General features: G+C 38.3%; 1 protein-coding gene across 2 annotated transcripts; it reads left to right on the forward strand.

Annotated features, from left to right (window-relative positions):
• The first annotated feature begins 240 nt into the window (after positions 1 to 240).
• IFRD1 (interferon related developmental regulator 1) lies at positions 241 to 26,438 on the forward strand. Of its 2 annotated transcripts, none has more exons than XM_042922462.1 (12): positions 241 to 801; positions 4,587 to 4,691; positions 4,841 to 4,925; positions 5,710 to 5,834; positions 7,669 to 7,826; positions 10,512 to 10,562; positions 10,644 to 10,822; positions 10,909 to 11,017; positions 15,329 to 15,463; positions 19,252 to 19,380; positions 19,777 to 19,872; positions 21,642 to 26,438. In XM_042922462.1, the coding sequence occupies exons 1-12, from the start codon at positions 711 to 713 to the stop codon at positions 21,729 to 21,731; spliced, it is 1,353 nt and encodes a 450-aa protein (XP_042778396.1). In that variant the 5' UTR covers positions 241 to 710; the 3' UTR covers positions 21,732 to 26,438. The 2 variants fall into 2 exon arrangements, with proteins under 2 accessions (XP_042778396.1, XP_042778406.1); XM_042922472.1 differs by lacking the exon at positions 241 to 801 and adding an exon at positions 903 to 1,655.
• Positions 26,439 to 27,139: the final 701 nt, after the last annotated feature.

The following is a 27,139-nucleotide window of genomic DNA, read 5'->3' on the forward strand; positions in this document are numbered from 1 at the left end:
GAGACTGCAGAGAAGCAGGGTAAAGGTTAAACAGAAGAACTCCAGCCTCTGGAGAAAGATGAGCTAAGCTGATTGCGTAGCTCCCAGTTGGAAGCTGGCCGTCGTCATCATGCATACTCCCTGCATTGCTCATCACCCACGATCAACTCAGTCTCTTCCAAGGCGGGGCTGCTGGGAAGCAGGGGAGGGGTCATGAGGTGGGAGGCAAGCCCGTTGGGAGGAGACAGAAGGCCAACCCCTCCCCGGCCCCAAAGGCCTACTACATTTCCCAGAATTAAGTGCGGTAGCTAAGAGTCACTCCCTGGGCGCTGCCGGAAGACTTGCGACATGGGATTGGTAGTCAGGATCCGTCAGCCGCCGGAGGTAGGACTCTGGTCGGGAGATCTATACGGATTGGTTACTGGGTGTTCGAGTCCTGCCCACATATGGTGACGACAGGCGGCGGTCTTGCTACTTAAGGCGTCGTGGCCCAGCCCGCCCCGCCTTAGCTCCCGCGCTAGAGAGAAACATGTATCGTTTCCGATCACAGCTCTTCACCGGGATTTCTGCTGCTGCCACCGCCCACTCTTACCCCCGCCGCTTCTCGCCTCTGTTGTTAGCTGAAGACTCGCCTCTTAGCCGCCTTCCACACAGACGCACGAGTAAAAAGTGCAGCTCCATCGGCTGATCTTTGCTAAGCCCTGAGTTTAGGCGGCACCGGGCGTCCCACGATGCCGAAGAATAAGAAGCGGAATACTCCCCACCGCGGTGGCAGTGGTGGCAGCGGCTCAGGGGCAGCTGCAGCGACGGCGGCGACAGCAGGTAAGGGGGTATCCCCGTCGCCGGCATCCCAGTTGCCGGCCGGACTAGCGAGTCTCTTAGCCTTGGGCAGCCTGGGATTTGTAGTTCCTTCCCTTTAGACATTTGTGTTGGCTGGGCGCTTTAGTTGGCTGGCGAACTACAATTCCCAGCATGCCCTGGCGACAGTACCTCGCGCGATTTGGATCTGGCTTTCGAGCCGAACTCTTAGGCACCGGCCGTGGGGGCGGGGAGGGGGGCGAATAGGTCCTAGGGTCTGAGAGTGGGTCGGAGTCGGGGGTGAAGGGTTGCTGGGCGGGAGAGGCACTGTTTTCAGAAGCTGGTGCTTGCTCTTCAGAGCTCGCCCTGACGGAGGGTGGGGTCGAGTTAGGATTTGCGTCTGGGCTGTCAGTGGTCGTCTTTGACCCCCAGACTCCAACATGGAGTTCTCGGGAATGCTAAACGTCCGGCGGGTTTGGCCGGGTTCTTGCGTCACGAGGCCTGGACCTTGAGCTGTGGGGCCGACGTGACGCAGAGGCGCACGTGTGGCATCCCGTTCCGCTGCCTTCCTGGGCATCCCGCGTGTCCATCTGGCTGGGCGCAGGCGTAGGAGGCTTGGGGCCACTGTCCCAGCCTAGGCTCTATTCCTACCCCTGACTGGCACCTGCAGAAATTCCGAGCCCCCTCCTCCTCTTGTGGCCAGACGGTCCAGGCGACCTCCTCCCCGGGGCAGAAGTCGCGTTCTCCTTTGTGCTGCGTTCTATAGGTTCTGTGCTCTGAGGCCGGAATAGGCGGGGTGGCGAGGAGCTCTGATTGCAGTTGGCCAAAAGTTTGGGTTTTTGTGTTCTCACAGCAAAGTTGAAGCTTTTCCTGAATGGGTAGGTGCTTCAATGAATTAATGATTCTGTGCTAGTAACTATAGGGGTAAGAATAAAGGACTTCAAAGCGGAAAGTCCTACGAGACACCACTAAACTCAAATCGAGTATTAAGTTAAATTGGGTGAAGTCAATTTTTTGATGGAGATTTTGAAGTTAAATACTGGAATATTCTCAGACATTATCCCATCGGAACTACCAGCCGTTATGTATTTGTCGACAGAGTTGCAAATCCGACCCACAGAATGATACGCCTTTGTTCATTACTGAATAGCCCAATTTTCTTGTTAACAAGAAGGATGATTGGAAACTAGCATTTAAAGCGCTTTCATATAGGATTTATAGCAGCACGAAAACTCGTGTTCATGTATTAAACATTTAATAATTGACAATAGGAATGGATTGTTATAAGTGCAATTTTTTTCTTCATATCGCTCTTTATTTTGATTGTATCCCTTCGATATTCGTGAAATTCATTTTTGATCAAGATGTAAAGTACAAAATTAGTTTGGTGTGGCATATGATTGCTCTGTGTCAGTTGAGGATACCTCTGTACTTTTCTGTTGTTAACCTTTTCCTCCTCTGAAGTAAATCAATTCTGTCTGGAAGGCTCTTAGTTTATTCTCCTTTAAGCTTGACTTTTGTTGATGGAATAAATGGTGCAGAGCTGCAAGCCAAAGTCATTTAAAATTTGTAACGATGTTACTAATGGCTTCCTTGAATCGTAAACAAACCTTTTTTTCCCTGTGAAACTTCCTGTCTAAGCTTCCTTTCTTCGTGGTACTAGCAGAATAACCTCAAGTGGCAGTGGAGGATTGCCTTTCAAATTTTACCTCTAGGCTCTTTCCTGATCTTTAATCAGCCTGATTATTTTCAGGGAAAAAAAAAAGTATATTTAAACACTGAATTTTAGCATGTTTAAGTAAGTGGAAAAGAATTATTTGATTAGTTTATAAAACTGTACATGTTTTGAATGTCTTTGGAAATTTACTCTAGAACTTGTTAACTGTGCTCACCTCTGATAAATGGAGTATGCAGGTGGGATTTACTTTTTTTAAAACCTTAATTTGATTCCATGTGAATGTATTACTCAAGTGAATAAATAATAATCGAATAGAAGAGATAAAAAGTTGTCACAAACTTGTACTAATTTATAAGCCACTTACTTATTGGTATTTTTAAATGACACCTAGAAGAGATGGAATTCAGATGAGATTTTAACATGTACAACTAAAAGATAACCAACTTTTCTATCACTTTAATTGGTTGCCCATTTAAATTCTAAGTTCATGCAAAGTTCTAGGAAGCTGATAAAATTGACAAGTATGCATACTAGTTATAGCACTTAATTTGAAGAGAGCATTTTTTTTGGTGAAAGAACAAAACCTTGTAAGTCAGCCCCCTAAGAAATAAGGACTATATGTGTCTAGAGTGCTACTTAATTAAAATTACTTGGGAACACAAGGTGGGTGAGTTTGATCTAGATATCAGGCATTCATACATGGTTCTTTTTCTTGGTTTTTCTTTAACTTCTCTTTCCCTGGAGTCTTGGAAACTGATTGAAACTTAGAGAAAGAGTGGGGTAAATGTTGTATAGAATACGTTTCTTGGCAGTTTAGAAATAGACTGAATATGAAAAGGAAAAAAATACGAATTGTTGAATAAATGTTAGTATTCAGATAACTCTCAACCATAGCCATGACTTCACATCATGAAGACAATGAAGATAGATCCAGAAATAGAGAATGATGTCATAGATCCTTGTTTATGTGTTTGTTTATTCCTGCCGTAAGGACTCTGATTAATATGTTGTGGTATCTTGGCTTCACTGCTTATTCTTTATGCTTTCCTACTTTGATTGGCAAAGTTTATTCCTTTGGGATAGCAAGCAAATTTGAAGGCCGCTTGCCACTTTATATTGATTTAAAAATCAGGCAAATCTCTGTTCTGATTAAAAAAAAAAAAACTCTAGAAAAAACCCTAAATTTAGCAGTTTTAGTCAGAGAGGATTTAAACAACAACAACAACAACAACAACAACTTTTCTTAAGGTGGTAAATATCTTGAACATATGCACCTGGTGATGTTTGGTGCAGTCTTTAATTTTACTGATAAGGGAACTTGGGCTCAAAGAAATCAGGTGACTTAGAGTCATTTTGGGGGCAGAATTTGGGATGTAGTTTGATTCACTGCTCAGTGTAATTCATGATTGGGCAGTACTTTTATTAATATCAAATTCCTGCCAAAAAAACCCCACTTAACTATGGATTTATTTTTTTTTTAAGTTAATTTGAGGAGAGATCCTAGTTTTAAAAAAGATTTTTCTAGTAACAGCCCTGATATTTTTAAAGTGTTGGATATGTTAACCTTTATTTAGAGGTGAACTATATAACAGGCTTTTGTATTAAATACCAAAATTTCTATTTTACTTCTGTTTTTCCCTCTTAACTCGTTTTCTTTAAAACTACCATTCCTTAATGTCTTAATTCTTCCTCATGTGGCAGGTAACCTAAAAATTAATCCATTTACCATGTTTGTTTACTGTCATATTTGTTCACTAAGCTCAGTCATTCTCCTTGAAAAATACACTTTTCTTATTCTTAGGATCTATGATCTCATACTCTATCTGGATCTATTTTCATCGTCTTCATGATTTAATGTCATGTTTGGAAATAGTTTTTTCGTCCATAATACCAGTTTTTGACATTTCTGAAATTGATGTAGATTGTAAACAGTTGGTGGTCTGAAAAACAGGTGAATTGACTTATTTTAGGAATATTTTAGTATGTTTTTTGTAGTATAATCATCTCTTCACCTAAGTAAGGTTGGGTTTTTATTAATGGATTTTTCCTAAGTAAATTTTAAAATTCCCAACTTAAATATTTGTATATATGGCAACACAGTCATCTCCTTTGACCCTCTTTTACCTAATAGGTGGCCAGCATCGAAATGTTCAACCTTTTAGTGATGAGGATGCATCGATTGAAACAATGAGCCATTGCAGTGGTTACAGCGATCCTTCCAGCTTTGCTGAAGATGGTATGAGTTTTAAATTTAAATTTGAAACTTTAGATAAAGGATGTTTTAGGTGGAAGAATTCTTATAGCTAAAGCATACTATCACCGTTCCCCATCTGCTTTTTTTTTTTTTTTAACTTAAATTACAATGGTTAGTTTATATTATTTTAGGACCAGAAGTCCTTGATGAGGAAGGAACTCAAGAAGACGTAGAGTACAAATTGAAGGGATTCATTGACCTGACCCTGGATAAGAGGTAGGAACTACTGGAAACTGTTCTTTCTATGTCAGGGATTCTGGCCAGCCACCGTGTATATTGTATCTACTTCTCTGAACTTCTCTGATCTTGATTTGTTTACTTTGGATGTTTTAATGTTTTTTGTTCCTTTGGACTTCTAATGTGGATAGGAACATACCAGTAGACTTTAGATGGACTCGGATTAGTCATTATACTAGCATAATAGCACATAACTGTATTTGATTATAATTGAAATGGATTCATTGGATTAACAGTTAATTTTCAGCTTTAAAGAACAGCTAAACCCGGCTTTAAGCCTCTTGTCCACTAATTTTGTTGCCTACATGAAAAATAGCAAAGCTAAGTTTTCTTATTTCATAGTAGTTCTAAAGTTGACTTACAACACACAGAATTAAAAAGCCCTGGAGATGCAAACATGAACTCTAGACTTTTGTAATAAAAGTGTTAAAAGAAAAAAAAAGTGTAACTTTACTTAAATATGTACTACAAGAGAACATGTCTTGCACATTGAAACTATAAAATATTATATGGTCATTTAAACTTGTGGTTATTAGATGAATAAGCAGAAAAATGTTCTATAAAGCAGCTTAACATCTTTGTGTAATAAGATGAATTGTATATGAAAATTAAATTATTGAAAAATGGTTAGAGCTTGATGACAGTTACATAAGAAAATGATTTACAAGTCTGTCAATAGAAATGTAGAGGGGACTAGTGGAGTTTTTGTAAGTCATTGACCTATGGTACACTCCAGCTGGATCTTTGATTTTGTTTTAAATAGTGCGAAGACCAGGCAGGCAGCTCTTGAAGGTATTAAAAATGCACTGGCTTCAAAAATGCTTTATGAATTTATTCTGGAAAGAAGAATGACTTTGACTGACAGCATTGAACGCTGCCTGAAAAAAGGTACTGTCCTTATTTTTGAGTCAGAGTCACAGAACTAAAAAGGAATTTGCCACCTCTTGGCAGTAACCTTTGTTAATGGAAATAGAAAACTGGCTCACTCTTTTAACTTTAGGTGTCAAGGAATACACACTATGCTTATTCAAATTCAAAATGAGACTTGTTAGAAACTTTGTTTTTATTTATGTAATAGACAGCTTAACACTAGGATTGTGGTGGATTGTCATCCTTTTTTTGTATTGCAAGAAGTAATTGCCATTCTCAAAGAAGAAAGTCTTGAAAGCTTGTGTCAGATGTCAACAAAAGCCATTATTAAAAAAACCATCCCACTTCATCTTTCTGAAATTAAAAAAGTATTATAATCACGTAGCTCATTTTCCCTTGCATGCACTTAAAACATCAATCATACCTGCAGATGACATCATTTTTAGGATATTCCTTGGGATATTTGAATTCTAGAACTTTGTAGTAGAGATTCTGGAATTCATATTGTTGTAATCCTAGAACTTTTAAGAATGAAGAGAGGGGCGCCTGGGTGGCTCAGTCGTTAAGCGTCCGACTTCGGCTCAGGTCACGATCTCGCGGTCCGTGAGTTCGAGCCCCGTGTCAGGCTCTGGGCTGATGGCTCAGAGCCTGGAGCCTGTTTCCGATTCTGTGTCTCCCTCTCTCTCTGCCCCTCCCCCGTTCATGCTCTGTCTCTCTCTGTCTCAAAAATAAATAAACGTTAAAAAAAAAAAAATTAAAAAAAAAAAAAAAGAATGAAGAAGAGACATTAAAGATGAAATCTAGTATCACCAGACTTCAGCTTTAGGAACCACCAAAATTAAAAAGACTTGGGGCTGCCAGCTTAATTATTTTGCCAAGTGAGGACATTGTGAGGATAATGACTCTTCATCATTATCTCTTTGTTAACAAAATATTTTTAGCACCAGAATGTGGGAAGCCCACATGCTCTTTTAAATTGAGTGAGCTTTATTAGCTTTATGTCTTTGTTTTTCTCATTTACCTTACGTGAAAGCTTTGTCAATGAATGGGTATTTGGAAACCTTTCATCCATTCCATCTCTCTCATTGTACAGAATAAAGGCCTAGGAAATGGGAGATTGGTCTAAGGTTATATATAACTTCTTAGTGGTATAGTTGATAGCAGAGCCCGCTTTTCTGAGATGTTACAAAGGCTTTTATAGAGGTGTTTACATTGAAACTATTTTCCTATGATAGTTGGATTAGATGACTTCTAAAAATTCCATTCCAGTCTGCTTATTTTATAATTTTTTTGTTTGGCAGGTAGTAATTTGCATTTAAAATCTGCCCAAACCCTTTGGTGTCTGTAGTTTTTGTATGGTTTTAACCTTGTTTATTTTTAAAAAATTGGGATGGGGCAGGGGGGACCCTGAAGGTTTAGGCTTTCTCACGGGCTGTGTACATCTGAAATGCTTCAGAGATTAATGCAGAGGCTACCTGAGCACAGTTCTGTGAGTACATGAAAGGTTTGGAAGGTCAAATCAGCTGAAACACGTTATTTTGTAAAACAGAACACGTTTTGTTATAGTACTTGCTTAAGATAGATATTGATCTCCATTTTACTGCTGACGAAATATGTTTTGAGAATAAGTCATTTGGCTAGTAAGTGGTGTGGATATAGGATTTGAGTGAGGTCTGTTCCCAGAGTTTGAGCTCACTAGGGTGCTGCTCAGGTCAAAACTTGGAATGTACTATGGGTTTTGTAAATGGTAGATGATATTCTGGAATTGTACAGATTTGGGAAATGGCTGTCTTAATAAGGTAGTCTTCTCAAAGTCATTTTTTTCACGGTTGCACCGTTGTTTTTTCTGTAGGTAAGAGTGATGAGCAGCGTGCGGCTGCAGCACTAGCATCTGTTCTGTGTATTCAGTTGGGCCCTGGGATCGAAAGTGAAGAAGTTTTGAAAACTCTTGGACCAATCCTAAAGAAAATAATTTGTGATGGAACAGCTAGTATCCAGGCTAGGCAAACTGTAAGTATGTGATTTTTTTAGTTTATAAATTTATCTAGGCGTGACAGCCAGTGACTCTGATGAATGATCTAGGAAAGTTAGATTTTTTAAACTAGCAGGTTTGTAATTAACATTTTATTTTCATTTGTCTTTTAGTTTGAGTGAACAGACTTAGCATAACAATTGTTTTCTTAAATTTTCTTTGATGCCATAGAATAGCCCAGATAGATTTCTACACCTTTGAAATTGAAGGTCATACACTAATAGGGAATACTCTATTGGGTTACTTAGGATGATTGAAGAGTAATTTTGAGGGGTGCCTGCATGGCTTAGTTTGTTGAGTGTCTGACCTCGACTTGGGTTTGAGCCCCACATCGGGCTGGCTGCTGTCAGTGCAGAGCCTGCTTCGATTCTTCTGTTCCCCTCTCTCTCTATCCCTCCCCTGCTCTTGCTTGTGCTCTCTCTCAAGAATAAAACATTAAATAATAAAACATTAAAAAAATGTTTTTTGGTTGGAACTTAAAGAAGTGATCTAACAGTGTTTGTTGGGTGGTTATTTTTTACTCTTAAGAAATGTAATAGGTGTTAAAAAAATTGGCTTGGTGTGGCCGACAAGTCCTTGTGAAAAGCTGAATGCTCTATTTCCATGGGTGGATTTGGGTTGATGTAGGAATCTGTAACTTGTGAGATCCTCATCTAGTTTTGGGGTTTGAAAAACTTTCATTCTCTAATTGTTTGAAATTTATCACTTATAACAGTTGACTTCAAATTGTTTTTTTTTGTTTGTTTTTGGTATGCTTAAGTGATTATCACAAACATCTTTCTGAGTTTAGAAAGTAGATTTGGATCTTAATGGATCTTAAGAATCTTAATGCATCATAAGAATTTAATCTTAGTAGATTTGAATCGTAAGCTGTTTTCCTAACGAGAACCAGTTCAAGTTTTTAATACTTTTAAGAGTGAGTTTTCAAGCTTTCTCTTTAATATTACTTAAAGTAATTGACATTGATCTTTATATCAGATAAACCCTGAAATCTTGGTGGCTTAATAAAAGTTTCTTGCTCATGTCACTGTGTAAGTAAGTAGTCAGAGACCCTGGTTATCCATCCACCCTGTGGCTCTGCCCTACCTTTAGGTCCTCCATATGGCAGCTATGGTAGCTGGAAGGGGAAAAAGAGGACATATGCTCAGGCCAGAGCATATCCCTTTAGCGGCCAGTTCCTTGGTCTACCAGCTGTATGGAAGCCGGGTATAGTGAGGCTGTTTCCCCCAGAGGCAAAGAAATCGAATTTTGGTGACTTCCTAGGAATCTCTGCTCTCTAGCATTTAGTGATCCCAAAATGGCTGTACAAGCTTATGCTGTTGACATTCTTTGCCCCCTTTTTGGGTAGTTTCATGCAACTTTTAAGTCATGCAGGACTGGAGAGGTGTTTTTGAAATGTTTGACAGAAAACCCTGTTAGGTGGGTACTTGTAGCGATGTCTTAATTTTCATCATGCATGAGTTTGTTGTCATTTTTTTAAAAAATATGCTTGATGCTTGCCGTGAATTAAAAAATTCCTTGACAGTTCTTATATTAGCAGAGGGATGTAGGCAGTTCTAATTGTTAATATACCTTTTTTCTCTTTGAGGCAGCGAAAGGAGAGATGGGGCTTGGCCTGTGCTGCTTGCTCAGGACAAGGGATTACAGATTGAAAGTTTTTGTTACTGAGAATAATACCTAGATTACTTTTTAACTTTAGCAATGTCCAATTTTTACCAGGGTGAAATAATGAAAATAAAATAGTGACACAAAGCAGATCAATGCCGCAAGTGTCCTTATGCTACCAGATCCAAACTAACTGAAACCTGGGTGTGCGAATGGTGACTTTAAAGACTTAATGCTTTAGTGGCACTTGGAACAACATGAGAATTTTAATGAAAACGTGGAGAAAAGGGAAGTGGACAATAATAAAATGTCATAAGTCATAAATTGTTTTCATATGATCTGTTAGAGCAGTGTTCTGAAAATTAATGGCTCCCATTTATGCTACAAGCACATGGTTGCATATGTTTTGTCTTCCGAGTCCATTTTATTAAGTAACTTTACCTTTGTAGTCCTATATCGTTCCTTTTCCCCCCTTAACAAAAGGCAGTTACAGGATTCCTGACCGCTTTTCAGTATACTTGGAAAACAATGGGATCTGGATTAATGAGATCCTTCTTTAAGCGGAAGTTCAAGGAGAGTTATTAAACTGGAGGAGATTTCTGCTCCTACTGTGCTTATTTCTGGAAAAATGATTTCTTTTGGAAGTTTTCATAGTAGAGTCTATGTAAAAACAAATGAACATAAATGGTTTTAAAAGCCTTGTAACAAACTTAATGTATTTTAAACGTTTTTAGTAGAGTAGGCTTCTTAATCTCCAATGTGCAAACTTCATCTCTTTCTTTGAGTTGGAGTTGGAAGTTTGAAAACTATCTGCTGGATTAATGGAAGAACTGAGAGAAAGAGAAGAACTTAACCATACTCTCAGTTTGGTAGCATAGTTTGAGCTGAAATCCACTTCCCTTAACTCTTGATTCTATATTCTCTCTTTTTATACTCTGCTTGGGAACATTCTAGTCATGTAGTTAAGAAAATTTTCACATTGAATTATAAAAGCAGGAAGATACAGAAATAGTAAGAAAATTACAAACATTAATATCTATATTTACTTTTTTTTTTAGTGTGCAACTTGCTTTGGTGTTTGCTGTTTTATAGCTACAGATGACATTACTGTAAGTAGAAAACCTTTGACCCAGTTATTTGCTCGTTTCAAATTTAAGATGGTTACCTTATTTAATGTTCTTATGCATTAGGAGCTGTATTCAACTCTGGAATGTTTGGAAAATGTCTTCACCAAGTCCTACCTCAAAGAGAAAGACACTAATGTTATTTGCAGCACCCCTAATACAGTGCTTCACATCAGCTCGCTTCTCGCATGGACATTATTGTTGACCATATGCCCGATCAGTGAAGTGAAGAAAAAGCTTGAGATGTATGTATTCTTTGTTTCATATTTTATGAAAACATACGTTGACATGATTGGCTGTGTTCACATAGTAATGACTAACTGTTTTTTAGGCATTTCCATAAACTTCCAAGCCTCCTGTCTTCTGATGATGTAAACATGAGAATAGCTGCTGGTGAATCTTTGGCACTTATGTTTGAATTGGCCAGAGGGATGGAGAGTGTAAGTATTTGATGAATAGAGAAAAAAATATTATATCACAAGGACTGTGATTCTATCATTATCTTCATAATTAAGAGTTAGATGATAACTTCGGAGTATGACCAGCTTGAAAACCAAGTGATTGATTGCCCTGCTTCTTGGCAGTGATGATACAAGTTTTAAGAGCATAAACCAGTAGGGGTTGGTAGAGCAACATTTGAGCGTTATTGCACTTACCCTTGCTGTCTATAGAACTCAAGTTTAGGGGCACTGTTACCATGGAGAAAGTTGTTTACTACAATCTGTTTGGAACTGCTTGGATTTCTCAGGCACGGGACACATCCAGGTGATTCAGGCATGGATGCCTTATAATAAATGTCAGACAAGTGGATGAAATACTAAGTCAACATAGGTTTGGGATCAGATAAATTTAATCATTGTTGTTTAACTTCTCTAAGCCAAAGCTGGAAACAAGCATGGACCTTTAGACTGGGACATGTGCTTTGTAGTTCCCCATCCACTGTCTGCTTGTCATGTTGTTACTCAATTTGGCTCTCAAAGGTATTTTGTGATAGGTGACCAGCTTTACTGGATTGCCTGATACTGTTCTAAGGTTAGCATTAACAGCCCTGTGTTCCAGGAAACCTCTCGTCTCTGGCTAACTGGGATGTTTGGCACCCTAGTTTGTATCCCCTGTTGTGAACCTTTGGTTACTTACTAGGTGCTCTTTAATGTAAAGACAACAACTATACTTCTGGAATGAAACCTTTTCTGGAATTAAATGTGTTGTTTAATAGTGAATAATTCCAAATAGGATTAATAATATCTCTGTCGCCTTTGTTCTTCACATTTCATTCTAGTCCTATGTTTAAAAATAATGTTGAGGCTTGGAGCGCCTGGGTAGCTCAATTGGTTAAGCATCTAACCTTGACTTCAGTTCGGATCTTGCACTCATGGTTTGTGTGTTTGAGCCCTGCATCGGGCTCTGCACGGACAGTGCAGAGCCTGCTTTAGATTCTGTCTTTCTCTCTCTGCCTCTCCCCCACTTGATTTCTTTCTCTCTCTCTCTCAAAATATAAATAAAAATAAACTGGAAAAAACCCCAAAACAATGTTTTAGGCTCTTAAAACTTCTATCTAGGAAGTGTCTTTGTTAGGCTTCCTCTAACCTCCCCCTGCCTTTTTTTTTTTTTTTGAAAGCTAGCAGGTAGAATGGAAAGAAGCTATTAATGCTGTCAGCGAATGAATGTACTTAGGAGAAATTGGACTCAAGCTTAGCAATCAATTTAATTTTATTGAGCTACTTAATGGCTCCTTAACCTCAAGGCATAGAAGCCAGATGTCCCAGTTTTTTAATTTTCTTTTACTCTACTGGCTATAAATGGTAATTTCTTTGCTTTTTCCTTTGAAGTGTATCTTAAAAGTAAAGTAATAATACAATTTAAATTATACATGTTGGATTTTTTAAAATAATTGTGTAAACATACATTTCTTATTACTCACATATCTTCTTTGTTCTCCGGGTTTGATAAATTGTAGGAGATAGAGAGAGCTAGAACTCAGGTCAGATTAAACATGTTTGGATAAGTCCCTATCTAAGGACAAAAATGAACTGAGTTACAGAATAGAACCTAGTGTTTTGTTTGCTATTTTTGTTAAGTAAGCTTTTTGAAAGTGAGTTTGTGGTATTGGGTAGGAGTAGATGTAGGGCGTTCAAAAAATTAAACCAAGTGTTGATGAATACATAGGCTGATTTAAATTGTGGTTTTAGTAGCAAATGCATGGCATGGAAATATTCAGAGCCTTTGCTAATGTAAGTTTCCATGGCGAATTAGAAATTGTGAGAGCTCTCTCTCTAGTTTATTATGCATATTTGCTCTGTAACCACATAGGTAGGTGTGTGCTCTGGAGCCACACTCCCAGGTTCCGATCTCTTTTCTACCCTTCCTAGTTGGATAATTTGGGCAACTTCTCTATGCCTCAGTATCAGTATCTTTGAAATGCAGAATAAAATAGTAATTACCTCATAAGGTTGTTGAGAACACGATAGGTACAGTATAAGTGGTAGCTATTACTGTTAACTCTTGATTAAACTGAGTATTACTTCCCCTCTCTGGCAGTGGTCTAGTAGTGGCCTTTTAGGAGCTCTCTAGGATAACTTACAATAAGACCGAGACTGTTCACTAGGCAGAGTTACAGATCTTGGGAGCCAGATAACATGCTGACCCTGGAAGACATACCAAAATATAGCATAGACCTTCCTTGATTCTCCCATTTTTATACCCTGCTTAACCTGACAAAGGAAGTGCTTCAGGAGAGAAACAGACGCACACCCTTGTGTGATCATGATTCTGCTATTTTCTTTTTATATTTGATAGGAGTTAAAGTGTTTATTTGTACCCCAAGAGTCCAATTTTCATTTGTCCCTGGATATATAGTTTACTATATAGTTACCCTAAGCCCCAATAAGTTGGCTTTCGGATGCTGTTTATGGACTGTTTTTATTTTATATTTTCTTTCTTTTTAATGCCCGAATGTTTTGGAGACATTTCCCTACAATATATAACATTTGTTTTTTCCAAGTTAGTACTATATTGAACTCAGTGATTGATACCATAACTAGATTGAGTTTTATCGGTTGCAGAGATCAATAACTGGGATTTCTTAACGTCTGTATGGTTGGTAGGTTGGGCTGTGTAATTTTCTGTTGGGAAGAGGGTGCGGGTGCGGTCCTGTGCATTTTAGGATGTTGAGCAACATCTCTGGCCTCTACTCATTAGATGCCCGTAGCAACTGCTCCTTCCTCAGGTATGACAACCAAAAATGTCCCTGAACATAGCCGAATGTCCCCGGTGGGTCAGACTAGCAGTGGTTCTCAGTTCTTAAAACAAGTTAAGTTAATATCTAGAGTTTTCTTAATTTCGTTTATTTTCCTATATGTATTGTAAGGTTTTCCATACATTTTTCTTTGAGAATACTATAACAGAATGAGTAGCCAGTGAAATGAGTAGGAAACTTACAGTGTCTGAAATGTACTTGTTTCTACAAGTAAAACTTTATGAAAGCATCACATTCATTGGAATTTATATACATAGAGATAAACATGACTTTCATCTGTTTTAATAAAACCTCATCAGCTTTGGTAGTAGATTTTCTAGATGCAAATCTTAAGGTATTGTTCCAGTTACTCAGACATAGGAGGTTGATTTGGAACATTTGAAGAAAACTTGTTGAAATAGTTAATAATACACAATCTCTAAAATATTGACGATAAGAAAATATGTACTTAAAAGTTGGGGTATCAGTTGTAATTTTCCACCAGTAATAATAAATTTTAAATAATAAAATCTCTACCAGTTTAATAATCTTTTTCATTTTAGACTTTAAAAGAAATTGCATTTATGCTTTTTGAGCTTAAACAATTATATATACAATTTGAAGAATATCCAGAATAAGATCTACTTATTTTAATAGAACAAGTTAAATGATTATTATAGCTAATGCAAAAAATATTAAACAGCCATTAATAAGTGGAACTGGAGATTGTTTACCTTCTGGCTTCTCTAAGTGTCTGCTCTAATTTTGGTCAGCTAAATAACTTTGAATCATTTTTTAATGTGTTTATAAAATGTACATAGGGAATAAAAACACTCAAAGGTACTTCTTAAAAGTATAGCCATTGTTAAACTATAACAAGGAAACTCACAGTCAAATCAGGGCAGTAGCAAATAGTAGTACGTTTTGTGGCTTCTCTTCAGAAGGGATTAAAATATCTTCTTAGCTTGAGTAACTTAAGTACATGAGGTGTACACCTGAGTTAAATGCTTGCTTATTTGAAAAATGAAGAGTAAAAAATTAGGTGTTTTAAGCATTACTGATAGCTTGTACTTTGGGAATAAGAATATTTGGAATTCTGGGATTGTGTGCTTTGGGGACTGAAGAGCCAAAGGATAGAAGCTGTGTTGATATTTGTGGTATCTGACTTCCACTGAACTTTGAAATCCCAGGAATGTCTTGAATACGGTAGGAACACAATAAGTATTTGTTGACTGTATCTGGATATAGTTGGGAGGGGAATGTTAATTGGTTAGTGGTAGTGTATCATCTTGTAGTCACCATTTCTGGATTAAAATTTTCGCACGATGCTATAAATGTGTGAATGTGTGCCTGTGTGCCAAGATCTCTAAAGAGCTCCAAGATGTGTGGTGCTCCTTTTACCACTGCTGGGTGATTTCCACAGTGGACTGTTCTTTGTTAGCGCTAGGAAAGGTTGGGGTGGTGGTGGCGGGGGAAAGGAACCCAATAACAAACTAAAATTGTTTTTCCTGACCAGGACTTTTTTTATGAAGACATGGAGTCTTTGACTCAGATGCTTAGGGCTTTGGCTACAGATGGAAACAAGCACCGTGCCAAAGTGGACAAGAGAAAGCAGCGGTCCGTGTTCAGAGACATCCTGAGGGCAGTGGAGGTAGGTCTCTCAATGCTACAATGCCTACTCATTTTGAATGAGATTGTTTTAGGCTAAACTTGGCAATAGGGTCATTTTGTTGGTTGAACTTCACCTTTGATCAAAATAGTTTCCTCATTTTAAGCCTGGAGGGTATTTTTAAAACATATATATATTTTTTAAACAAAGGCAAATTTCATTTTGATGCATAAAGGTACTTTTTTCTTAGTTTAAAAAATACAAAGTGTATTTCCCTTTGTTGTACTTGTCATCATTTAAACAGTGGTGCTTAGCACATACATATTTAGTACAGCGTTCTCTGTGAATAGTGAATTATTGCCTACCCGTCAGTACTTTTAAGCAAAGACCTTTGTATTCTCCCTAGGAAGCCTAGGTGCTAAAAACTGAAATAACAAACCCAGCATTTAAGTAATGTTTTAAAATCATCTGATACTTGAGTACCTTCTACAGTCTTCTAACCTGTTTCAATCTACCTGGCAAATAAATTGATTTAGAAACCTTCAGGGATTCGATTAGAAGGCACAGTTAAAAGGAACTGCAGGTTAAGGGCAGTTTTACTGTGGAGAATACCAAAGTCATTAACATTTTCTTTTATTCCTTTTTTTTTGGTTTGACCAGGTAAGAAATATTTCTTGCACATAAAGGATAAATATCTCAGGTTCTTACTATCCAGTAGGGCAGCTCATTTAAGAATAAGTGTGTCACCAGAGTCTTCAACCTGGCGTGTATATGAAAATTTAGAATGGTAATTAAAAAAAGTAAAGATGCTAAGATCCCATTCAGGTCCAGTTTTGAAATAATCCAGTGATTCTCATGCATAGCCTGCTTAAGAACTTTGTTCATTTTAATCCAAGTAAAACTTAGGGTATAAATTAGTATAGAGATCTTCAGGGATCTATGCATTCCAGTTAATGCTAACTCTAACTACATTATAGTAATATTTTATATTTACTCTGGTTTTTAGAATCTGAAAAATAAAAGCCCCCAAGCTCGAGCAGACATCTATATTAAAAATTGATCCTTTTGATCTTACAATTTTAGTGTGGTGGTGTCCCCAAATTAAGCAAGGCATTTTCTTGAATAACTACAAACTACTCCTCTATTTGGATAATGTCACCGCCAAAGATAAGATAATGGAGTGTTCTATGTTTTCTGGATTAGACCTGATGTTAGATTTTCTGTCTTGATGCATCCTTTCTGGATCAAAGATTTTAAGGCTCAGCAGGATCTGAGCAGACCCTGTTGACAAGCCCCTCGACCTGAGCAGCCACAGCACGCAGCACTGATTGTCCTAAGACTCAAGCCAGATCACAGTGCACACCAGCCTTCACAGGCCTCTCGTGTGCCCCAACCCCTGCCCAGCACCTCCTACAAGTGAAAGCCCTTTCTTTGCCTCATAATTCTTCCCTGCAGTGCTCTCCCCTTAGGCCTTCTCCACCCTCCCCTCTCCACCTCAGGATTTCCCTTCCTCCCCTGCCCTTTGCCTGGGTTCCCTCTTCTCCAGCTCTGCTTCAGTGTACCTGCTGAAGAAAGGTCTGTCCTCACTGCCTTGCTAAGTGTTTTTGTTTCTTAACTTTCACTGGAACCCAGCTTTCTCTGAAGGACCCTGCTTCCTTGATGGATCTTTTCAATGAAGCTGATTAAACTGCCATAGAGGAGAGTTCTCCATTTTAGGTGTGCTTGTTGCTGCCCATCCTTTCTTTTCATCTGGAAATCTTTCTTTAAGCTCATGTATTTCTTAATCAGCAAGCATTTAATACGTTAGGTGCCTTGATATAAAGTTTTCTTATTTCTGTTCCATTATAACACTTAAGCAACACAGTTATTTTTTTAAGGAAAAATGGAGACCAAAGGCAGAAAGAACAGTAAGTAGCACAGCTGGAATTTGAACCCATTGTACTGTGCCATCAACAGGGCCACATGCTGCAGATAGGTCAAGTGAGAGAGAGTGAAGGAAGTGTCCATTGGATTTGTCAATTCGGTCATTGGTGGGTGACCTTTATAAGAGCAGCTTCAGTAGAAGGATGTCAGGAAAGCTTGACTGAAGGGGATTGGAAAGTGAAGCAGTGGAGATGTTGTGTTTTGACTGTTCTTTTTTTTTTTTTTTTTTTTTAACGTTTATTTATTTTTGAGACAGAGAGAGAGCATGAATGGGGGAGGGTCAGAGAGAGGGAGACACAGAATCTGAAACAGGCTCCAGGCTCTGAGCTGTCAGCACAGAGCCTGACGTGGGGGTTGAACTCACGGACCGCGAGATCATGACCTGAGCCGAAGTCGGCCGCTTAACCGACTGAGCCACCCAGGCGCCCCATTTGACTGTTCTTTTTAAAAACGTGGCTGTAACTGGAAGGGGAAAGGGTCCATCACTGGATTGTGGGAGGGTTTTGTTATTTTGTTTTGTTTTAGATGCTGGGTGTTTTAGATACTCCCTTTATGGGAGAAGGAACCAGTGGAGAAGGGAGCATTTGAAAATACAAGTTTATAATTTTAGTTTGAGGGTATGATGATAGATTGAGAGTATGATGTAAGGAGTATGATTTGCCTTGAATCGGAGAGATTTAGGAGAGGAATAGGTTATGATGCAGATGAGTTTAGACAGAGCTCTTTCCTGGTGTCTCAGTGTTTCTGAAATAAGAACGGCTGATATAGTAGAACCCTGTTGGGTGTTTTTTCAGTTGTTGTGACAGACCAGGCAGTTTGTGCTTCACAAACATGCTTTATCTTAACACTTCTCATAACTCTGTGGTATAGGTATTGAAGGCTCCACTTTACAGGCAAGGGAACAGACCCAAAGGGGTTAAATTAGTTGCCAAAATGACAAGCCAGTGAATGGCACACCCATGTAAGTCTAGATTTCATGTTCTTTTCTATCACATTATATAATGTGTCTGCTGAGAAGGAAGGGGGCTAGGTAGATGTCGGGGAGCTGATTGAAGTGGTCAAGTTCCATCTCCTTTGTTCTGTCCCTGTGGTGATCAGCTGCTCTCTTCCTAGTTACTCTTTCATAATCCTGATTCATTAAAGAATGGAGCAGCCAGTTTTTTTTCATCCCAAGTTCTGCCCCTGTTCTGGGTGACTCCTCTCTACATTTGGAGGGCCCTTTCCTGTATTTGTTTCAATGATCTTTACTTCCATTTCCTTTATTTCCTTGATTCGCTAGATTCCCACTCATGATTGTACTTTAGAAATTGTCTTCTGGAAAAATCGTTCCATCTCTGAAGTCTTAAACTCCATTTGTTAACCTCTCATTTTTTTAGTAAGTCTGCTCTGAGACCCTTGGAGCCCTCTTGTTGCTGGTACTCTACTTTTTGGTTGGTCTGTTATGTCAGTTCCATTTATCTTCCCTTCCTTCCGTTGACCCCCGCTTCTTCTCAGTTTCACTCCTGGTGTGTGGGGGCATCTTGTCTTCTGACTTGTCTTGCAGCATCCTGCTCCTCTCTCCCCACCTCACCCTGTATTTGTAGACCAATATAGATACCTGATTTTTTTCTTCAAGTTTGTTGAGTGTTACTGAAATTTAAAGACATTCACAACACTGTGGTTTTGCCAATAGTATTTATCCGAACTTGGTTGTGCCTTCAAGTCTACTATAAATAGACAAGTTCTGTACCCTTATATTAGGGTAATACTTGCTAGTCTGTTCACATCTCAGGGGTGGAGGTATCGGAGTTAGCAGTTTAAACCATATTGTTTACTTGTAAATGTGTCTGTTTAGAAATTGTGTTTCTGTAGGATCTTGTGAAGCCATCTTCATTCCTCTTAAAATTTTTGGTTCTTCTGTTGGCTAGGAACGGGATTTTCCAACAGAAACTGTTAAATTTGGTCCTGAACGTATGTATATTGATTGCTGGGTCAAAAAACATACCTATGACACCTTTAAGGAAGTTCTTGGTTCAGGAATGCAGTACCATTTGCAGGTGAGTGTGAGTGACCTCTTTTCTGTATGTTTGTTTTTAAATTAGGGAGCATTTTGGAATGTAGTTCACTTAATGAGCTTTTGAAGTTAGTTGGATATGGAGATGCTTTCAGCATGGTACAGAGCTGCATTTATTTTTTTTAAAGTAGAATTCATAAGTAGGCAACTTTTTGGTGGAGCATCTGTAAGTTTTGTAGACGACTTTTGCTTATGTAACTTTCTTGGATTCGAGGCATTGGAAACAACTTAGTCTCATAAAGAGAGGAAAATAAGTGACCCAAGTACTTATTTGTAAGCTCCACATAACTTCTATTAATCAGATTTCACTTTATGTAGTAAAAAAGAGCTGATATTTGATAATGAGCCTGATTTTATTTACCTTTCTGTTTTACCGAAGTCAAATGAATTCCTTCGTAATGTATTTGAACTTGGACCCCCAGTGATGCTTGATGCTGCAACACTTAAAACCATGAAGATTTCACGTTTTGAAAGGGTAGGTTTTGTTTTTGTTTTCATCAGAACTCAATGCATCAAAGAAAAGTAGACCGAGGCTTTGATTATACCAGGTGATAGGTATTTAGCGGAGTCTATGGGCTTGTAGTGCTTTATGATGTTTCAGACACAGAATAGCTGTATTAAAATTGTAGACGCTTTATTAAAATTGTAGACACTTTATTTAGAGTATCGGGAGTTATAATGAATAATTTTTATCTATAATCCTATTAGCACAGAAATTATTTTCCTTTCTTGATTTCTTTTATTCTGTTAACTTTTTATAGTTATGAATCAGTACACAGTGTCTTTTGTATCAGATAACTAAGCCTACTTAGTAAGTACCAGATTCATTTTGCAAGCTGAGAAAACATGTGCTCAGAGAGTTTGTAACATTAAGTACTAATTAATGTAATTTCACTTAACATTTCCAAAATCCTTAATTATATTTTTATGTTTTTATTGAGGTGAAATTCACATAACCTAAAATAAACTATTTTAAAGTGTAGAATTCACTGGGGCGCCTGGGTGGCTCAGTTGGTTAAGTGTCTAACTTGATTTCAGCTCAGGTCATGATCTCACACTTCCATGAATTTGAGCCCTGCGTCGGGCTCTGTGCTGACCCTGTGGAGCCTGCTTGGGATTCTGTCTCTCCCTCTGCCCCTTCCCTATTCATGTGTGCATTCTCTCTCTCTCTCTTTGTCTCTCACTCTCAAAATAAATAAACATTAAAAAAATGAAGTGTACAATGCAGGGCATTTAGTATACTCAACAATGTTGTGCAACTGTCATCTCTGTTTAGTTTCAAAATATTTTCATCACCACAAAAGGAAACTTATATCCATTAAACATTCCCTTCTCATCCCTCCCCACCCCCCCAAGCTGCTGGCAACCACTGATATATGCTTTCTGTCTCCATGCATTTACCTATTCTGGATATTTCATGTAAATAGATTCCTAAAACGTGACCTTTTGTGTGACTTTTTTCATTCAGCCTCATGTTACCAATGTTCATCCATATTCTAGCATGTCCCAGTGTTTTAGTACTTTTTGTGGCTGAATAACACTCCATCATGTGCATACACCACGTGATTATCCGTTTATCAGTTGATAAACTTTTAGCTTGTTTCTGCTTTTTGGCCATTGTGAATAGTGCTACTGTGAACATTTGTGTACATGTTTTTGTTAGAGCACCTGTTCTCAGTTCTTTTAGGTATATACATAGGAGTGGAGTTGCTGGGTCATAGGGTAGTTTTGTGTTTAACTTTGTAAGGAACTGCCAAACTGTTTTCTACAATGACAACCATTTTGCATTCCCACCAGTAGTGTATGAGAGTTCCAATTTCTGTATCCTTATCAACACTTTTTATTCTGGCTTTTTTTGTTTTATAGCCATACTAGTGGGTGGGAAGTGCTTAACTATATTTTTATAGACTATAGTTAATCATTTTTATAGCCACATAATTGATGATTAGGTATTTTAATATTAATATCTTTACATATATTTCTCTTTTGAATCCCTTCTTGGACGAAATCTTTACATGGGAATACAGGGCTGGATTATGACTCTTTGATATGTACTGCCAAATACCTTCTAAAGTTATTGTATCATTTGTAATTGTTTCCAGTAATGAATGAAGGCATGTAGCTATTACACACACATTTGACAACATTTTTATGATTTTAAAATGTTACGATTTTAAAATGTTAAAATATAAGAATATTTTAAGCTTTAGTGATTCACTTGTATTTTCCTTTCCTTCATTTCAGCATCTGTATAATTCTGCAGCCTTCAAAGCTCGAACAAAAGCTCGAAGCAAATGTCGAGATAAGAGAGCAGATGTTGGAGAATTCTTCTAGATTTTCGGCACTTGAAGATCACTTTCTAATTTTTTTTTTTTTTGGTAATTTCTAATGTATTTAAACTAGAGATAGTTTTTATCTTGGGTTAACATAGATGGCTTTTGTAGCAGGGGTTATAATTTAATGTACAATATTGCAAATGGTGAGTTCTGGTTATTGAATATTCTCTGTAAATATAATCAGTAAACATAAATAAAGTATTTGTAATGTTTGGTCATTTCTATTTATGAAGAGCAAAAATATGTTACTGTACTTGATTTCATAATGAGGAAACCTATCACCCAAGTTTAAATTTCTTATACTGTAGTTGTCCAAAAATATTGATTAAAATGTTGTAAATATACAAAGTACTTAATATACTAGACAAGTGAGTTTTGGATACAATTTTGGGAGCTAATTCTTTTAGAATTCTGCTATATTTTAATTATTAAATGGGACCTAATCATTTTAGTTCTGTCACTGGGGTTGACGAAGCATGAGACCTTAGAGCTACTCTGAAAGGCCATTTGGTCTTTGAGACCAAAGCTAGTGGGAGTTCACGAGGAGTTCAGCATATGCCAGAAAGGCTGCCAACCTTGACCTCTGAGGGCAGTAACACATTTTACCTGCTATAGTCTTACATTTTGAAATAAAGATCTTTTCACACTAAAAGTGCTTCTTTTCTAGTAGAAGAAACATTTATGGGTTTGAGGTACAAAGTTCAAAATAACCAACCTAGATAGGGGGAGAGAGACAAAACTCACTTGTATATTTGGAAGCATGAAGATAGGTGAAAGAATGTAGCAATGTCATTGGGTATATCACTGTAGAATAATACTTAGCGCCTCATTGGGATTCTAGTTACTGATTTGTTTGGGTTTAGTGCAGAAAACAGTAATAAGAGGCTTCAGGGGGGGTAACCTGTACACAAGAGAAGAGCCCAGATCCGTGAAGGTGTTCTTCCCAAACCAGGGCTCTTCCTCCCCGACATTCTCAACAACTCCTGGGACGTTTGATGTAGCTTCTTGTTGAAACCGTATTATCTGGCCTGTAGAGTCCCTGTAGCTGCGGCAAGCGTGAGTCCCATCTCTCAGTTTTGGTGCAGAGGAAAACTGCCTCGGAATCCAGAACCGGAGTTCGCTGTTGCCACCTTCTTGTGCTCCCAAGTAGGTCAGAATCCTGGAAAAACGATTGCAAGTAGTTATCGCCCGTAAATTTTCAATTTCATATATGTATACTATTTTTAAATAAAAATTTTTATTAATATGATGTATATACATAGTTGAATGGTACCTCAGGGATTGTAAGGGGGAAAGTTAGCTCCCTGCTCCATCCTTTTCCATTTCACAGGGGCCGTTTCAGCCTTTGGTGTTTTTCCTAGGGCCTTGGTTTCAGATTTCTAAGTAATATGCTTATACTGTTACTGGTTTACTATGTTTAGACATCTGACAGCTTCCTATTTGATAGATGATTTTTCCTTTTTCCTTTTTTCTCATTCTGGTATTTTTCCTTAAATTGGCATCGTTGGATTATAGTGGCCATATCTCTATGTTCATTCCTGAATGAGTTACCTGTGCTTCCTTACCATTCTCAACACTTTGTGTTGGTTTTACATTTACATCACTAATTCTTCCGAAACAGTCCCAAATATGTAAAACTTTTTAAGATCAATTTTCCACAGGGTCAAAGCCCAACCGTATACCTGTTTCAGTCTAAACTACTTTCTTTCTTATCCATGTATATGTACAACTGTTTCTGAGACTTCATCATCCTGGGATATGTTTTCCTCCCTTGGGTTGGAGTCCACGTTTTCTGGACCCTGTGTCTTTGTTCTTAGATTGCTTGGTAGAGAACACTTCCTTCAGTGAAGGAATGGGTGCCTAGAGGCTCAATTACTTAGACTACTGCATGCCTGAAAGGTAATATGGCTTGGTATATAAAATTTTAGGTAGAAAATCAAATTCAGAATTTTGAAGACCTCGCTCTATTGTAATAAAACTGTTGTGATGTGCAATTTTTATTTCGTTTTGTTATTGGAGGCACCTTAGAGTTGTAAAATTCAGCGATAACTGTGCTTTGGTGGGCCCTGACCCTGCCCAGCCCCCCTCACCTACCCTCTGCCCACACACACACACACACACACACACACACACACACAAAACCCACACATACACACTTTGTCCTGGAACCCCATGAAATAACTAGAACCGCTGAATTGAGCCTCTGGCTTTATTTCTTAATCATTTATTTGTGGGGGGGGGGGTAGATTTCTATAACGCAGTTTTTCAATCTTTATGAAATCACCTCCCTGGATTTAGCTCCATACTTCATTCTTGCCTCCAATTCCTAAGCCCGCCTGAGTTCTGCCGTTCTACACATGCGGGTAACGACCACTCTCTTTTCCGTATTCAATACATTTGTTGGAATCTTGTTCAGTATTATTTCTTCCAATTTTAATTCTTGTGGTTCTCTAATTTTAATTCCTATTCTGCCTTTTTAATGGGGTTTTAGGAGGAAGAAGAGAGAAATGAGTTAATCTGTATATTAAATTTATGGATGGGTACATCTCCATGAAATTTATAGATAGTTGCTAGACAAGGATTACTGGGGCTTCAATGTATAAAAATAATTGAGTTTTCTCAAAAGTAACAAAATGGTATATGATAGTTCATATCATATGAACCAGTTCATTCCTTGGTTCTTGATTAATCTTGCTGGTTTAAAGGAATTTAAAATGGTCCCTGCCTACTCAGTTCTTAATGTTTTGAGGCTCAAGCATTAATTTTGAAGCAACCAGCATCCATGATTCAAGTCTGTGATGGCATTTACTGAATTTCCTGGGAGTTGAATCTAGATATGGTAAAATAAAGTGTTTGAAATAAAAACCAAGAAATATTTAAAAGTGCCCCCAGATTATTTCAGGTGAGAATACCTATTTTCTTCTTATGACTGAACTCTTCTTGATGTGATCTTTCAAGTACGTAATAGATAAAATGAGGTATGTATGTCATCTTTCTTTGCTCTCACGTGCTTCTCCAGAAGTCTAATTAATCGCAAGCCATAAGAACTTTTCATCCCTTTCCCTGGTTGAATTCAGACTTTGGGGTAAGGAATTGCTTAGGCTACATTTTCCTCATCCCTGAAGGGGGACTGATAGGGTTGTAAGGTTACAGGAGTGAGAAAAACATACATAGTACAAATTCAGAATGAGGCTGCTGTTTCTTCAGAGGTTTGATGGTTTAAGACTGATCAGGTAGCTAGGAGATTTATAAACAGGCTGATAATATAACAGCAAACAGACATTTTCATTTTTCAAGAAATTTGGCATAGCTTTTTAATGTATAATGTACCTCTGAGGAGACAGTTACTAGTTATATTGCTTCCTCCGTGAACTGGTCCCCTGGTACAGATGAAGCTTAAGGAAATGGCATTCCTTTCCCCTAAGTTCCGTGAAGCAAACATTTTCTGATTGACGTACAAACTGTTTCAAAGATCCATAGATGTGTCCATCTAGATGTGCAATGGAAGGTAGGTTTGGAAAGGACTGCGTATCTGATTACTGCCCAGCCCTTAGTGCCCTGCCAGGATAGTTTGTCCCTGTAGCCTGCGAATGGGACTCACAGGATGGCAGTCCTCACTGTAGCTCCTCTCATGTACACCAGAGGGCAGGCGCTCCTTGGCGTGCCTGTGCGGGAACCCCATGAGAGAAAGTCTGGCATTTCTGAGAAAGCGGATGCATAAAAACTCAGAATAAATAAAGGCTTTGAGTAGAAAGGGAAGTTGATGAGACACAGTGCTTCTCTCTTCTGCAGCGGGTCTGTAGCCATACAATCTCCCACTCGCAATCTTTTTTTGTAGCTTCTGGAAGCACTCGGAGTTCTCTGACGTGCCATCATCCCAGTTAGTATCACAACCTTTCTCTGTCGCTCTTTATTGCAGTCCTCTGGTTGGTCTGGAGTCCTGTCAGAATGGCAGCTCCGGTCCGCTACTGGATATTTATATATGGGAGCATACCGTGGCAGAAGTGCTAGAAATGTGTCCGCTTACCCGGTCCCATCAGCCAAATAAGGACATTAACTTCGGTCCAATAACAACCTCAACAGTTACCAATTGAATCAAGGCATGGTGGCTTTTTCTTTTTAAAGCATAGTTTCAGTAATATAGTCTCTAAAAACCTTAGACATTGCATAAAAAGTATTTGGAAATCTTACACTGCTTGGCTAAATTAACACTAAATATAGACCAACATCATGCCGGGGTTTATGGGCCTTGTAGGAGCACCCGTTCGCTGAAGGAAGGCAAAGACAGGACTACAGAATTCATAGAAAGTTTTACTATAGTTGCTTCTGAATAGTATTTTTTTTTCTTTCTTTTCTTTTCTGGTAACCTAGCAGTCAAAGCTCACATTTTTTGTAAGTAATTTGCATGCTATTACTCTACCGACACCGAATTATGATTCTTGAGGCTGGGATGTTTTTTGTTGCATGTGCTCTGTGCTTTAAACTTTTGATAGAAATGATTTAGACTTGATTTAAAAAATTAATTCCTGAATGTGAAGAGGCACTGACTCTGAAATGGAATTAAAGAACAAATTACCATGACTCACTCAATAAAGCTTCCTATTAGCTTTGAATTAAACCCTATTATAACAATTTGGATTTTGTGGCAAGCAATACCGGTGTGTCATTTCTGTGCTTTGATATCGAGCACCCAGGGGAAAAAATAAAGAGCAAAGCAATTTTTCATAGACAACTCTTTTGTCGGAATATTTATTTGTAGCTGGTCAAAGAATTCTTAAATGATAAAAAGAGCTGTGAGCGTGATCTAAGCTGGAGGAAAATGAATTTACTTACATGTTTCAGTGCAAGGGATTAGAAAAGGCTCCGTTAAAAGGATACTGCTTTGGTCAATCTCAGAATAGTGAGCAAATTTGCACACCAGAGTTAGGGAGGAGGGTTGAGCTACTGTGATGCAGAATTTAGTAACACTTTGGCTTCTCCAGCCCTGCTGCTTGTTCCCAGGTGCCCTTATATGGAGATGCCAGAGATAGCAGCAACTGGTGTCAACAACAGTGGGTCCTGGCTTCGGGGCATGTGATCCTGGATCCATTTACTCACAGAGCCATTTATAGGCTCTTGGTGGCCATGAACCACAGACACCCAATCCCATTTTCTTTGCTAGTTATTTTTCATTTGCATGTTGTAGTTCATTTAAAAGTACATGAAAATGGCATCTATTTATATTATGACTTTACCCTGAGGAAGAAATTTACTTTCAGGGCACGTCATAGCTTACTCTTAAGTTGTTGCCTCAGTGATTTTGGATTTGTTGTTGCACTGAATCACCTTTTTCAGTGAGTAGCAAGGCTGATCATTTGGAGATTTAATTAGCTGCACTGCTCCTAGGTTAGTTTTTGTGGCTACGAT

The sequence above is a fragment of the Panthera leo genome, chromosome A2 (genome assembly GCF_018350215.1).
Source record: "Panthera leo isolate Ple1 chromosome A2, P.leo_Ple1_pat1.1, whole genome shotgun sequence".
NCBI classification, from domain to species: Eukaryota; Metazoa; Chordata; class Mammalia; order Carnivora; family Felidae; genus Panthera; species Panthera leo.

Excerpts from the sequence above, each read along its gene's own strand:
- IFRD1 (XM_042922462.1), top strand. The coding sequence starts at position 711 with ATGCCGAAGAATAAGAAGCGGAATACTCCCCACCGCGGTGGCAGTGGT. Across the intron at positions 4,692-4,840 it reads TTCCAGCTTTGCTGAAGATG|GACCAGAAGTCCTTGATGAG; the intron begins GTATGAGTTTTA and ends ATATTATTTTAG. Across the intron at positions 15,464-19,251 it reads ACATCCTGAGGGCAGTGGAG|GAACGGGATTTTCCAACAGA; the intron begins GTAGGTCTCTCA and ends TCTGTTGGCTAG.